At 47.7% G+C, this 15,075-nt stretch overlaps 1 protein-coding gene across 4 annotated transcripts in view; it reads right to left on the reverse strand.

The window, feature by feature from the left end:
- Positions 1 to 1,103: 1,103 nt before the first annotated feature.
- The window catches only part of GPALPP1 (GPALPP motifs containing 1), a 32,490-nt gene continuing 18,518 nt past the window's right edge, over positions 1,104 to 15,075 (reverse strand). For 2 of the 4 annotated variants that reach the window (XM_068165224.1, XM_068165222.1), the window contains exons 4-8: positions 14,119 to 14,227; positions 8,645 to 8,779; positions 6,364 to 6,528; positions 4,593 to 4,691; positions 1,104 to 1,439 (exon numbers count right to left, since the gene is read on the reverse strand). In XM_068165224.1, coding sequence (XP_068021325.1) covers positions 1,221 to 1,439; positions 4,593 to 4,691; positions 6,364 to 6,528; positions 8,645 to 8,779; positions 14,119 to 14,227 — 727 coding nt within the window. In that variant the 3' untranslated portion in view covers positions 1,104 to 1,220. Of the gene's footprint in view, positions 1,440 to 4,592; positions 4,695 to 6,363; positions 6,529 to 8,644; positions 8,780 to 14,118; positions 14,228 to 15,075 lie in introns of all 4 variants that reach the window. The other 2 variants (XM_068165223.1, XM_068165221.1) reach the window with 1 other exon arrangement.

A 15,075-nucleotide genomic window follows, 5' to 3' on the forward strand; every position in this document is an offset into this window, starting at 1 on the left:
TGGCCTTCCAGTATCTGAAGGGGGCCTACAGGAAGGCTGGGGAGGGACTGCTCAGGATCTCAGGTAGTGCTAGGACTAGGGGGAATGGAATGAAGCTGGAGGTGGGGAGATTGTGGCCGGAGGTGAGGAGGAAGTTCTTCCCCATGAGAGTGGTGAAGCCCTGGAATGGGTTGTCCAGGGAGGTGGTTGAGGCCCCATCCCTGGAGGTGTTTAAGGCCAGGCTGGATGAGGCTGTGTCCAGGCTGATGTAGTGTGGGGTGTCCCTGCCCGTGGCATGGGGGTTGGAACTAGATGATCCTTGTGGTCTCTTCCAACCCTGACTGATACTATGATACTATGAGAGGAGAGGAGAGGTTCAGAGAGGAGAGGTTCAGAGAGATTCAGAGAGGTTCAGAGAGGAGAGGAGACTCGAGGAGACTCAAGGAGAGGTTCAGAGAGGAGAGGAGAGAAGAAGAAGAGGAGGAGGAGAGGAGGAGAAGGAGAGGAGGAGAAGGAGAGGAGGAGAAAGAGAAAGAAAGAGAAAGAGAAGGAGAAAGGGAAGGAGAAAGAGAAAGGAAGAGAAAGAGAAGAGTAGAATAGAATAGAATTAACCAGGTGGGAAAGAACCTTTGAGATCATCAAGTCCAACCTATCACCCAACACCATCTAATCAACTAAACCATGGCACCAAGCACCTAATCCAGTCTCTTCCTAAACACCTCCAATGATGGTGACTCCACCACATCCAGCCTAAACCTCCCCTGGTGCAGCTTGAGACTGTGTCCTCTTGTTCTGGGCCTTGTTGCTGGTTGATCACAGTATCACCAAGACTGGAAGAGACCTCAAGGATCATCAAGTCCAACCTGTCACCACAGACCATGTCTAGACCATGGCACCAAGTGCCACTTCCAATCTCCTCCTGAACACCTCCAGGGACGGTGACTCAAGCCCCACCTGGCTGCAACCTCCCTTCAGGGAGTTGTAGAGAGCAAGAAGTTCTCCCCTGAGCCTCCTCTTCTCCAGGCTAAGCAACCCCAGCTCCCTCAGCCTCTCCTCACAGGGCTGTGCTCCAGACCCCTCCCCACCTCTGTGGCCCTAGCACATTATTTGCAGACAGGCTGAAATCGGTTCAACCTCAAACAAGTTTATTTTGCACACAAATATTTACAGCAAAACCAAAGAGTTAAGTATTCAAAGCTTCCTTGACTTCACTTCCAAAAGCACAGCTTCCTGCTGCTGCACTATAAAAACATGCTGCCTTTGCTGTGCTCAAATTTGGAGTGGAGATCCCTGGATTTCCTCAGGAGAGCTTTCTTCTGGGCCTCGTCAAAGCGGTTGACTTGGAGGTCCTGGTCTCGGTCAAAGGGCCTTCTTTCCTGAGGCTTGCTCCTCTCCTCTGAGGCTTTGCTCTTCAGCTTCTTCTGATGCATGTCCAGGAGAGATTCTGACCTCTTTGACTCCTGGAAACGTGAGAAGAAGGAAGGGGAAAGGAAAGCCGCAGGAAACGTTACCCAGGTACAGCAAATCCGGTTGGGTGGATTGGAATTAGGAAGATTCAGAAGGTCTAGAAAAAGAGGGCTGGGAGTAGATGATGCCTGAGCTGCCTTCCAATCTAAGCTGCTCTGTGAATACAGAATTAACCAGCTTGGAAAAGACCTTTGAGATCATCAAGTCCAACATAGCACCCAACACCGTTTAACCAACTAGACCTTGGCACCAAACACCTGATCCAGGCTGGGATGGGAAGGGGAAGGAAGGGAAGGGAGGGGAAGGGAAGGGAAGGGAAGGGAAGGGAAGGGAAGGGAAGGGAAGGGAAGGGAAGGGAAGGGAAGGGAAGGGAAGGGAAGGGAAGGGAAGGGAAGGGAAGGGAAGGGAAGGGAAGGGAAGGGAAGGGAAGGGACGGGACTAACCCAGGTTGGAAAAGACTTTTCATAGTATCATAGTATCAGCCAGGGTTGGAAGGGAGCACAAGGATCATCTAGTTCCAAGCCCCCTGCCATGGGCAGGGACACCCCACACTAGATCAGGCTGGTGAGTCCAAGTGACCCACCAAGACACTCATCACCATCTAATCAACTAAACCATGGCACCAAGTGCTTCATGCAGTCTCCTCTTCAACACCTCCAGTGATGGTGACTCCCCCACCTCCCTGGGCAGCACATTCCCATGGCCAATCTCTCTTTCTGGGAAGAACTTCTTCCTAACATCCAGCCTAAACCTCCCCTGGTGCAGCTTGAGACTGTGTCCTCTTGTTCTGGTGCTGGCTGTCTGGGAGAAGAGACCAATCCCCTCCTGCCTACAACCTCCCTTCAGGCAGTTGGAGACAGCAAGAAGGTCTGCCCTGAGCCTCCTCTTCTCCAGGCTAAGCAACCCCAGCTCCCTCAGCCTCTCCTCACAGGGCTGTGCTCCAAACCCCTCCCCAGCTTTGTTGCCCTTCTCTGGACACCTTCCAGCAACTCAACATCTTCCCTAAACTGAGGGGCCCAGAACTGGACACAGGACTCAAGGACTCAAACTGACCTCTTAGCAACTTGAAAAGAGATTAACTGTACAACTAATGCAAAACAGAGTAGAAAAATTGCCATTATTAGCAGAGACAAATGAAGACAACATGTGAAGGGAAGCACCAGAACAAGAGGACACAACCTCAAGCTGTGCCAGGGGAGGTTTAGGCTGGATGTTAGGAAGAAGTTCTTCATAGAAAGAGAGATTGGCCACTGGAATGTGCTGCCCAGGGAGGTGGTGGAGTCACCATCCCTGGAGGTGTTTAGGAGGAGCCTGGATGGGGTGCTTGGTGCCATGGTTTAGTTAGTCCTGAGGTGTTGGGTGCTAGGTTGGACCTGATGCTCTCTGAGGTCTTTTCCAACCTTATTGATTCTCTGATTCTATTAAAGACCAGGATCCAACCCCAAAGCAACATAAAACTTTTGCTGCCTTGAGGCAAGAGCAATCAATATCAGTGAAGACTGTCTGCTGCTGCAGAGATGGAGGAAAATGTCAATGCAGCAATTCTGGTGCAATAAGCACTTAAGGAGATGTCATTAATTACCTAGTGTAATGAATTCATTGATCTGCTTAGCTCATCAAGCTTTTTCTTGGGTTAGTGCCTATTTTGTCCTGCCACTGCTGTCTCACTCTTGGGATGTTGGCCATTATAGAGTCACAGAATCAATAAGGCTGGAAAAGAGCTGTGGCAGTTCAGGCTGGGTGCTCCCTGTTGCTGCCACACCAGATGCACCTCTGGTGTCAGGAGTGTCCAGCCCAGTGGGTGGACAGAGGAAATAATGTGTTTCATGTGCATGATGTCCTGCACCCTATAAATCCATCAGCAAGGTCTCTCTCTCACTTCCTCCTTCTTCCCTCCCTGCTCCCATGGGAGATGCTCCCTATTGGGTAATGGGAGTTATCTCAAGGCCTCTTAGGCCTGGCTAGGCCTAATGCCAGGAGCAGAAGGGTGGAAGGGACAATCTCAGACCTGGCTAGCTGAGATTAGCCTAACAGTGGAGGGGGGAGGGGGGAATAAAGAGCCCTGGGGGCTTTGGGTATACCTTCAGGCAGGGAGAAGGGAAATACTGAGAGGCCCTTAAGTATGCTGTAAGGGATTCTGTATGCTTTGGGTTTCTTTGGTCACTGTGCCCTCTGTAGCTCTCTATAAAACATTCACTGCTCTTCCATTTAAACTTTTCCATCACTTCTGCAATCCATTTGTGTCAGTCTCATTCATCTGCCCCAGTGAGAGGCAAGAGAGGATCTGCCTGACCTCAAAGTGGGACAAGACCTCAGAGATCATCAAGTCCAACCTAGCACCCAACACCTCAGGACTAACTAAACCATGGCACCAAGTGCCACATCCAATCCCCTCTTGAACACCTCCAGGGACAGTGACTCCACAACTTCCCTGGGCAGAACATTCCAAGGGCTAACAACTCTTTCTGGGAAGAACTTTCTCCTCACCTCCAGCCTAAACTTCCCCTGGCACAGCTTGAGGCTGTGTCCTCTTGTTCTGGTGCTGGTTGCCTGGGAGAAGAGACCAACCCCCACCTGGATACAGCCTCCCTTCAGGTAGTTGTAGAGAGCAAGAAGGTCTCCCCTGAGTCTCCTCTTCTCCAGGCTAAGCAACCCCAGCTCCCTCAGCCTCTCCTCACAGGGCTGTGCTCAAGGCCTCTCCCCAGCCTTGTTGCCCTTCTCTGGACACCTTCATGTGTCTCAAAATCCTTCTTAAACTGAGGGGCCCAGAACTGGACACAGGACTCAAGGGGAAGTTTAGGCTGGAGGTGAGGAGAAAGTTCTTCCCAGAGAGAGAGATTGGCCATTGGGATGTGCTGCCCAGGGAGGTGGTGGAGTCACCATCCCTGGAGGTGTTCAAGAGGGGATTGGATGTGGCACTTGGTGCCATGGTTTAGTCATGAGGTCTGTGGTGACAGGTTGGACTCGATGATCTTTGAGGTCTCTTCCAACCTTGGTGATTCTGTGACTCAGTAGGTTTGGGCAGCAGAAGGGAAGACTGCAGTGGCATCACCAAGGAAACCAAGAGGGCTGGAAATGAGAACCAGAAGAGTGAACAATTAAAGGAAATGCAGGAAGAGGAGGAAGCAGTTTCCTGTGACACTTACATTGTATGCAGTCACCTGCTCCACCAGCCTCTTGTCTCTCCCAGATAATGCAGTGTCTTCATTGGCCTTCCTAGTTGACTTTTTTGCCTCTTCTCTTTCCTGCTGGGTAGAAACACATCACAGACACTACAGCAGTGACAGTGTCTGAAGTACAAAACAGCAAGGCAATGTGTATTTACTCTTAGCAGATCTCAAGGGGAGAGGCCACAGGAGGGGCCAGCAGGTAGTTTTTTTTGCTCAGCTTAATGGAAGAAGAAACTGGACAGAGTGTAATTGGAAACTCAGTGAGCTGACACAGGGAATCTGACTGCTGCAGGAGGGAAAGGGAACAAATCATAATAATAATGATAATAATAATGATAATAATTATGATAATAATAATTATAATGACAATAATGATAATAACAATAATCATCATCATCATCATCATCATCATCATTATAATCATCCAGGTTGGAAGAGACCTTCAAGATCATCATGTCCAACCCATCAACCAATCCAACCCACCTGAACAACTAACCCATGGCACCAAGCACCCCATCAAGTCTCCTCCTGAACACCTCCAATGACAGCGACTCCACCACCTCCCCAGGCAGCCCATGCCAATGGGCAATCACTCTCTCTGTATAGAACTTCTTCCTAACATCCAGCCTAAACCTCCCCTGGCACAGCCTGAGACTGTGTCCTCTTGTTCTGGTGCTGCTTGCCTGGGAGAAGAGACCAACACCCCCCTGGCTACTATCTCCCTTCCTTCAGGTAGTTGCAGAGAGCAAGAAGGTCTCCCCTGAGTCTCCTCCTCTCCAGGCTAAGCAACCCCAGCTCCCTCAGTCTCTCCTCACAGGGCTGTGCTCCAAACCCCTCCCCAGCTTTGTTGCCCTTCTCTGGACACCTTCCAGCAACTCAACATCTTTCCTAAACTGAGGAGCCCAGAACTGGACACAGGACTCTAGGTGTGGCCGAACCAGTGCAGTGTACAGGGGCACAATGACCTCCCTGCTCCTGCTGGCCACACTGTTCCTGATGCAGGCCAGGATGCCATTGGCCCTCCTGGCTGCCTGGGCACACTGCAGGCTCATGTTCCGCCTACCATCAACCAGCACCCCCAGGTCCCTCTCTGCCTGGCTGCTCTCCAGCCACTCTGACCCCAGCCTGTAGCACTGCATGGGGTTGTTGTGGCCAATGTGCAGAACCTGGCACTTGGATGTGTTCAATCTCCTGCCCTTGGACTCTGCCCATCTGCCCAGCCTGTCGAGGTCCCTCTGCAGAGCCTCTCTACCCTCCAGCAGATCAACTCCTGCCCCCAGCTTGGTGTCATCTGCAAATTTACTGCTGATGGAGTCAATGCCCTCATCCAGATCATCAATAAAGATGTTAGAGAGCACAGGGCCCAGCACTGATCCCTAGGGCACACCACTAGTGCCTGGCTGCCAGCTGGCTGTGGCCCAAATGAGTATCAGTGCTACTGAAAGTTGTTATTTCTTTGCTTTTACCTCTAATCTTGGACTGCTGAGCTTTGATAACAAACAAAAATCAGGGAAAAAGCTTTTCTTTGACCAGCCCAGGGTATCTTTGTTGTCACCTCCCTGGAGGTGTTTAAGCCCAGGCTGGATGAGGCTGTGGCCAGGCTGATGTAGTGTGGGGTGTCCCTGCCCATGGCAGTGGGGTTGGAACTAGATGATCCTTGTGGTCCCTTCCAACCCTGACTGATACTTTGATAATATCAGTGCCAGATATACCTGCAGGTCACATGTGTGAATGAATAAATGCTTACCTTGGCTTTTCTCTCCCTGTCAGCTGGAGTATCTGTCCAAACAGATCTATCTCCTGAGCTGTCATTGGCTCTTCTCTTGAATGTTCTTGGGCCAAATCCAAAGCTTTTCAGTTCAGGTGGCAGCTCTGTCATCCACACTTCCCTAGTGATTTGCTTGGCTTCATCCTTTACAAAAGAAACAAATTGGGGAAAGAGAAAAAGAACCAAACAACAAAAGCAACCAACCACAAAAAGCTTAATCATGGAATGGTAGGGGTAGGAAGAGATGGGGCACTTGGTGCCATGGTTTAGTCATGATGTCTGTGGTGACAGGTTGGACTCGATGATCTTTGAGGTCTCTTCCAACCTTGGTGATACTGTGAGACTCCTGGAGGTCATTGAGACCAACCCCCCCCCTCTAACACAGGTATGCCTGTATCAAATTGCATGGGAATGTACCCAGGTGGGCTTGGAAAGTGTCCAGAGGAGAAGATTCCACCTCAGTCAAATAGAATAGAATAGAATTAACCAGGTTGGAAAAGACCTTCGAGATTATCAAGTCCAAACTATCACCAACACCATCTCATCAACTCAACCATGGCACTAAGTGCCCCATCCAGTCTCTTCCTAAACACCTCCCTGTGCAGCACATTCCAATGGCCAATCTCTCTTTCTGGGAACAACTTCTTCCTAACATCCAGCCTAAACCTCCCCTGGCACAGCTTGAGGCTCTGTCCTCTTGTTCTGGTGCTGGTTGCCTGGGAGAAGAGACCAACCCCCACCTGGCTGCAACCTCCCTTCAGGGAGTTGTAGAGAGCAAGAAGGTCTCCCCTGAGCCTCCTCTTCTCCAGGCTAAGCAACCCCAGCTCCCTCAGCCTCTCCTCACAGGGCTGTGCCCCAGACCCCTCCCCAGCCTTGTTGCCCTTCTCTGGACACGTTCAAGTGTCTCTTGTTGTAAGAAAGATGGCTCCAAGCTCAAATCATCTTTTTGGCCTTCCATGGGACTCTCTTCAAGGGCATGAGATTGAACACATCCAAGTGCCAGGTTCTGCACATTGGCCACAACAACCCCAGGCAGTGCTACAGGCTGGGGTCAGAGTGGCTGGAGAGCAGCCAGGTAGAGAGGGAGCTGGGGGTGCTGGTTGAGAGTAGGCTGAACATGAGCCAGCAGTGTGCCCAGGTGGCCAAGAAGGCCAGTGGCATCCTGTCCTGCATCAGGAACAGTGTGGCCAGCAGGAGCAGGGAGGTCATTCTGCCCCTGTGCACTGCACTGGTTAGGCCACACCTTGAGTCCTGTGTCCAGTTCTGGGCCCCTCAGTTTAGGAAAGATGTTGAGTTGCTGGAAGGTGTCCAGAGAAGGGCAACAAAGCTGGGGAGGGGTTTGTAGCACAGCCCTGTGAGGAGAGGCTGAGGGAGCTGGGGCTGCTTAGCCTGGAGAAGAGGAGACTCAGGGGTGACCTTATCACTCTCTACAACTACCTGAAGGGAGGTTGTAGACAGGCAGAGGTTGGTCTCTTCTCCCAGGCAGCCAGCACCAGAACACGAGGACACAGTCTCAGGCTGCGCCAGGGGAGGTTCAGGCTGGAGGTCAGGAGGAAGTTTTACACAGAGAGAGTGATTGCCCATTGGGATGGGCTGCCTGGGGAGGTGGTGGAGTCATCATCATTGGAGGTGTTCAGGAGGAGACTTGATGGGGTGCTTGGTGCCATGGGTTAGTTGATTAGGTGGTGTTGGATGATAGGTTGGACACAATGACCTTGAAGGTCTCTTCCAACCTGGTCTGGTCTATCCTATCCTATCCTATCCTATCCTATCCTATCCTATCCTATCCTATCCTATCCTATCCTATCCTATCCTATCCTATTTTATTCATTCTATTCTATTCTATTCTATTCTATTCTATTCTATTCTATTCTATTCTATTCTATTCTATTCTATTCTATTCTATTCTATTCTATTCTATTCTATTCTATTCTATTCTATGCTATTCTATTCTATTCTATTCTATTCTATTCTATTCTATTCTATTCTATTCTATTGCATTGCATTGCATTGCATTGCATTGCATTGCATTCCATTCCATTCTATTCCATTCCATTCCATTCCATTCTCTCCATAATAAAGCCTTGCTGTCTAAATCTCTCCTCTTCCATCTGCCATTGTGGATTTTGCTTTGCCTCAGCAGTTGCAACCAGCATGCCAAGCAGAACCAGAAGTGGGTTGACAGTGAAACAGGCAAATAGAAAACCAGCACACACACACACACACACTGCAGCAAGAGAGATTAAGAAGTCCAACTCACACTGTCTGCTGAAGTCAGCTTCTCCTTCATTCTCTGAGCTCTGCGTTCAAACTCCTTGGTCACGTCAGACTCCACTGGTCCTTTAGCAGGCATGGGGCCAATGATGTCATCTTCTTCCTCACTGCTATCAGTTATCTTCCAGAAAGAAAACATTTCTCTCAACCACAGTGCTAAGACTGCCCATAAACATTTGAGCTTCCTACCATTGCAATGGTTTTTTTTCAGCAAGGCCTTTGACACTGTCCCCACAGCAAACTCCTGGCCAAGCTGTCAGCCCCTGGCTTGGACAGCAGCACTCTGAGCTGGGTTAGGAACTGGCTGGAGGGCTGAGACCAGAGAGTGGTGGTGAATGGTGCCACAGCCAGCTGGCAGCCAGGCACCAGTGGTGTGCCCCAGGGATCAGTGCTGGGCCCCATCCTCTTCAACATCTTTATTGGTGATAGAGAAAAGGGGACTGAGTCCATCATCAGTAAATTTGCAGATGACACCAAGCTGGGGGAAGGAGTTGATCTGTTAGAGGGTGGGAGAGCTCTGCAGAGGAACCTTGACAGGCTGGACAGATGGGCAGAGTCCAACATAATGGCATTTAACAAGTCCAAGTGCCAGGTGCTGCATTTTGGTCACAACAACCCCATGCAGTGCTACAGGCTGGGGTCAGAGTGGCTGGAGAGCAGCCAGGCAGAAAGCGACCTGGGGGTACTGATTGGGAGTTGGCTGAACATGAGCCAGCAGTGTGCCCAGGTTACCAAGAGGGCCAATGGCATCCTGGCCTGCATCAGGAACAGTGTGGCCAGCAGGAGCAGGGAAGTCATTGTGCCCCTGGACTCAGCACTGGTTAGGCCACACCTTGAGTCCTGTGTCCAGTTCTGGGCCCCTGAGTTTAGGAAAGATGTTGAGTTGCTGGAAGGTGTCCAGAGAAGGGCAACAAAGCTGGGGAGGGGTTTGGAGCACAGCCCTGTGAGGGGAGGCTGAGGGAGCTGGGGCTGCTTAGCCTGGAGAAGAGGAGGCTCAGGGGAGACCTTCTTGCTCTCCACAACTCCCTGAAGGGAGGTTGTAGCCAGGTGGGGGTTGGTCTCTTCTCCCAGGCAACCAGCGCCAGAACAAGAGGACACAGTCTCAAGTTGTGCCAGGGGAGGTTTAGTCACCAGGTGAGGAGAAAATTCTTCCCAGAGAGATTGGCCATTGGAATGTGCTGCCCAGGGAGGTGGTGGAGTTACCATCCATTCCATTCCATTCCATTCCATTCCATTCCATTCCATTCCATTCCATTCCATTCCATTCCATTCCATTCCATTCCATTCCATTCCATCCTATCCTATCCTATCCTATCCTACAACCCTGGGTTTATAGTATCTGCCAGTCTGGTCTCTTGGCTCTGTCATTCACTTCTTCAATCACTTTTGACACTGCATTCTGAGCAGTTATTTGGAGAATGGCTCAAAAAAACTCAGTTTGAAGGAGACTAAATATTAAACAGCATCACTGAGTGCCTCACCCAGTGTCTTTATAAACACCTCCAGTGATGGTGACTCCACCACCTCCCTGGGCAGCACATTCCAATGGCCAATCTCTCTTTCTGGGAAGAACTTCTTCCTAACATCCAGCTTAAACCTTCCCTGGCACAGCTTGAGACTGTGTCCTCTTGTTCTGGTGCTGGTTGCCTGGGAGAAGAGAGCAACTCCCACCTGGCTACAACCTCCCTTCAGGGAGTTGGAGAGAGCAAGAAGGTCTCCCCTGAGCCTCCTCTTCTCCAGGCTAAGCAACCCCAGCTCCCTCAGCCTCTCCCCACAGGAGAGGCTCTCCTTCTCTCTGTGTACAACAAATGCACAGACAGAAGACTTCAGTAATAAATTGTAGTGTACAGCAGTGGAGAATGAAGGAAAAGTCCCATGCTGGGCTTTAATTGAGGAAGTGTTGCCTCATCTCCTTCCTCATTAGCCTTCATTTCACTTCATTCCGTTGCCACCTGCCTCGCACGAGATGAAATTAAACACTCAATAAACAGAACCCCTTCAAGTTTGGAGGGGGAAATCTACAGGAAGAGTCAGCAGAGAAGAAGAAGATGCCTCTAAAAATGGCCTGGAACACAGCTGTTTGCCAAGTGCTATATACTAATGAAATGAATGAAAACAACAGAATGAAGGAGTTCCTCATCAGACTGAAGGGTAAGGTTCAGTGTTAGTAGGAAGGGACAAAAATAAGCCAAGTCCTGGAACAGATCATAGAATCATTGAATGGTTAGGGTTGGAGGAGACCTCAAGGATCCAGGAGGAGACTTGATGGGGTGCTTGGTGCCATGGGTTAGTTGTTTAGGTGGGTTGGATTGGTTGATGGGTTGGACGAGATGATCTTCAAGGTCTCTTCCAACCTGGTCTACTCTGCTCTACTCTAATTCTATTCTATTCTATTCTATTCTATTCTATTCTATTCTATTCTATTCTATTCTATTCTATTCTATTCTATTCTATTCTATTCTATTCTATTTCTATTTCTATTTCTATTTCTATTTCTATTTCTATTCTATTTAGTTCCAGCCTCCCTGCCATGCACAGGGACACCTCACACTAGATCAGGTTGCCCAGAGCCACATCCAGCCTGGCCTTCAAAACCTCCAGGCAGGAGGCTTCCACCACCTCCCAGGACAACCTGTTCCTGTGTCTCACCACCCTCATGGGGAAGAATTTCTTCCTGACAAGCAATCTGAATCTACCCATTTCTACCTTTGTTCCATTCCCCTAGTCCTGTCACTCCCTGACACCCTAAAAAGTCCCTCCCCAGCTTTCTTGTAGGCCCCTTAAGATACTGGAAGGCCACAATGAGGTCACCTGGGAGCCTTCTCTTCTCCAGACTGAACAGCCCCAACTCCTTCAGTCTGTCCTCACAGGAGAGGTGCTCCAGCCCTCTGCTCATCCTCATGGCCCTTCTCTGGGCTTGTTCCAGCATGCCCATATTTTTCTTGTAATAATAGCTCCAGAACTGGACACAATACTCCAGGTGGGGTCTCACCAGTGTGGAGTAGATGGGGAGAATCACCTCCCTTGACCTTCTGGCTATGCTTCTCTTAGAATAGAATACAATAGAATAGAATAGAACAGAACAGAACAGAACAGAACAGATTGCATCTTGATGCAGTCCAGGATGTGATTGGCTTTCTGGGCTGCAAGTGCACACTGCTGGCTCATGTTGAGCTTCTCATCTACCAGAACCTCCAGGTCCTTTTCTTCAGGGCTGCATTCAACCCAGTCCCTGCCCAGCCTATATCAGTGCCAGAATAGGCTAGGCTAGGCTAGGCTAGGCTAGGCTAGGCTAGGCTAGGCTAGGCTAGGCTAGGCTAGGCTAGAATAGAATAGAATAGAATAGAATAGAATAGAATAGAATAGAATAGAATAGAATAGAATAGAATAGAATAGAATAGAATTTACCAGGTTGGAAAAGATCTTTGAGATCATCAAGTCCAACCTATCACCCAACACCATCTAATCAACTAAACCATGGCACCAAGTGCCCCATCCAGTCTCTTCCTAAACACCTCCAGTGATGGTGACTCCACCACCTCCCTGGGCAGCACATTCCAATGGCCAGTAACTCTCTCTGGGAAGAACTTCTTCCTAACATCCAGCCTACACCTCCCCTGGTGCAGCTTGAGACTGTGTCCTCTTGTTCTGGTGCTGGTTGCTTGGGAGAAGAGACCAACCCCCACCTGGCTACAACCTCCCTTAAGGTAGGTGTAGACAGCAAGAAGGTCTCCCCTGAGCCTCCTCTTCTCTAGGCTGATTCTAGAAGATCTATTTAGGCAAAGAAGATACTTGTTTGTTTGTGAAACAGACAAGTAAACCAGTTTTGACATCCCTGCCTCAAGAGACTTGTCACTGTGATAAATTGCTTAATCATTATTTGGAATTGCAAGATGATGAGTACCTTAAAAATGTCAGACCATCACTCTTCATGAAGGATTATGACAGCACTCACTGTAGGAGGATGGAGAGCTATGTACTTTGCAACTCCTAGTCAAAAAAAAAGTGAAGCTGCAGAGCAGCCATATGCCTTAATCTTTCCCAGTCTGGCCTTGGAGACTTGATGGGGTGCTTGGTGCCATGGGTTAGTTGTTTAGGTGGGTTGGATTGGTTGATGGGTTGGACATGATGATCTTGAAGGTCTCTTCCAACCTGGTCTATCTGGTCTGGTCTATTCTATTCTATTCTCTTCTTATTCTTATTCTTTTTCTATTTTCTATTCTCTATTCTATTCTATTCTATTCTATTCTATTCTATTCTATTCTATTCCATTCCATTCCATTCCATTCCATTCCATTCCATTCTATCCCTATTCCTATTCCTATTCCTATTCCTATTCCTATTCCTATTCCTATTCCTATTCCTATTCCTATTCCTATTCCTATTCCTATTCCTATTCTGTAGTAATTCAGAGTTAAAAAGTGAAGTGTTTTAGAAATAAACAGAGTAACTGCTTGATGTTGAGTTGCTGGAAGGTGTCCAGAGAAGGGCAACAAAGCTGGGGAGGGGTTTGGAGCACAGCCCTGTGAGGAGAGGCTGAGGGAGCTGGGGCTGCTTAGCCTGGAGAAGAGGAGGCTCAGGGGACACCTTCTTGCTGTCTCCAACTCCCCCACCTGGCTACAACCTCCCTTCCTTCAGGTAGTTGTAGACAGCAATGAGGTCTCCCCTGAGCCTCCTCCTCTCCAGGCTAAGCAACCCCAGCTCCCTCAGCCTCTCCTCACAGGGCTGTGCTCCAAACCCCTCCCCAGCCTTGTTGCCCTTCTCTGGACACGTTCAAGTGTCTCAATGTCGTTCTTAAACTGAGGGGCCCACAACTGGACACAGGGCTCAAGGTGTGGCCTAACCAGTGCTGGGTATATGGGCAGAAGAACCTCCCTGCTCCTGCTGGCCACACTATTCCTGATGCAGGCCAAGATGCCATTGGCCTTCTTGGCCACCTGAGCACACTGCTGGCTCATGTTCTTTTGGATAAACTCATTTAACACATCCACTCATACACATTTATAGGGAGGCAAAGAATACCTAAATCATTTTGCCCCTCCAGCTGCAAAGGGGTAGAAGCTTGAGTTGCAAGAAAGCATTTCCCTTCTAATAGGTTCCATTGCTTCCTTTACAGATTTCAGAATGTGTGCTTTGCCAAGACATTCACTTGTGAAGGTTGTCACAGCAGAAGAAGGAATGGAAACACATTAGGAAGTACCCCTGCAACTGGCATGTTGGATCTCTTGTGTTCAGTGTGTGCATCATCAGCCTAACAGCAAAATCACAACAAACCAGGCCAGCTTCTTTCTTTACTTATGCTTCAGTCTTTGACTCAGGCAAAAACATGCCAGACACTTGCTGCTCTAAAATTAAACTGTCACTCTGAACAGGATGCCTGGGAAGACTTCTTCAGGCTCCTGCTTCTTTAAGCATTTCAGGTAGCTTGTACTGAAACAAAAGTCTTCTGTTTGCACAAACCTGAGCATGGAATTCAGATGAAATGGATGGTCCTATGGAACATCTACTACTGTCAGTGTCCTGAGAAGGTTTCCTAAAGCCAGGTGGCAATGCAGGACCTATAATGGGCCTTGATGGGAAAGAAAAAAAGAAAAAGAAGGAAAAAAAAAAAAAGAAGGAAAAAAAAAAAGGAAAAAATAATGAAGAAAAAAAATAAGGAAAAAAATGAAGAAAAGAAAAAAAGGAAAAAAAGAAGGAAAAAAGAAGGAAAAAAAAGAAGAGAAAAAAGAAGAAAAAAAAGGAAAAAAGATGGAAAAAAAGAAGGAGAAAAAAGGAAAAAAGATGGAAAAAAGAAGAAAAAAACAAAAAAGGGAAAAAAATGAAGAAAAAAAGGAAAAAGTTAAGGAAAAAAGAAGGAAAAAAGGAAAAAAAGAAGAAAAAAGAAGAAAAAAGCAAAAAAGAAGAAAAGAAGAAAAAAGGAAAAAAAGGAAAAAAGAAGGAACAAAAGGAGGAAAAAAAGAAAAAAGCAAAAAAAAGGAAAGAATAATAAAAAAAGGAAAAAATGAAGAAAAAAAGATGGAAAAAAGGAAAAAAGAAGAAAAAAAGAAGGAAAAAAGAAGGCAAAAAAGAAGGAAAAGAAAAGGAAAAAAAAGAAGAAAAAAAAGAAAAAAAAAGAAGAAGAAAAAAAGAAGGAAAAAAGAAAAAAAAGAAAAAAGGAAAAAAAGAAGGAAAAAAGAAGGAAAAGAAAAGGAAAAAAAGAAGGAAAAAAAGGAAGAAAAAAAAGAAGGAAAAAAGGAAAAAAAGAAAAAAGAAGGAAAAAAGATAAAAAAAGAAAAAAGGAAAAAAGAAGGAAGAAAAGGAAAAAAGAAGGAAAAAAGAAGGAAAAGGAAAAAAGAAGGAAAAAAAAACAAAAGAAGAAAAAAAACAAGGAAAAAAGGGAAAAAAAGGAAAAAAGAAGAAAATAGAAAGAAAAAAGAA

The sequence above is a fragment of the Melanerpes formicivorus genome, unplaced genomic scaffold, assembly GCF_026170545.1.
Source record: "Melanerpes formicivorus ecotype bairdi unplaced genomic scaffold, bMelFor1.0.p_v2 SCAF_87, whole genome shotgun sequence".
Taxonomy (NCBI): domain Eukaryota; kingdom Metazoa; phylum Chordata; class Aves; order Piciformes; family Picidae; genus Melanerpes; species Melanerpes formicivorus.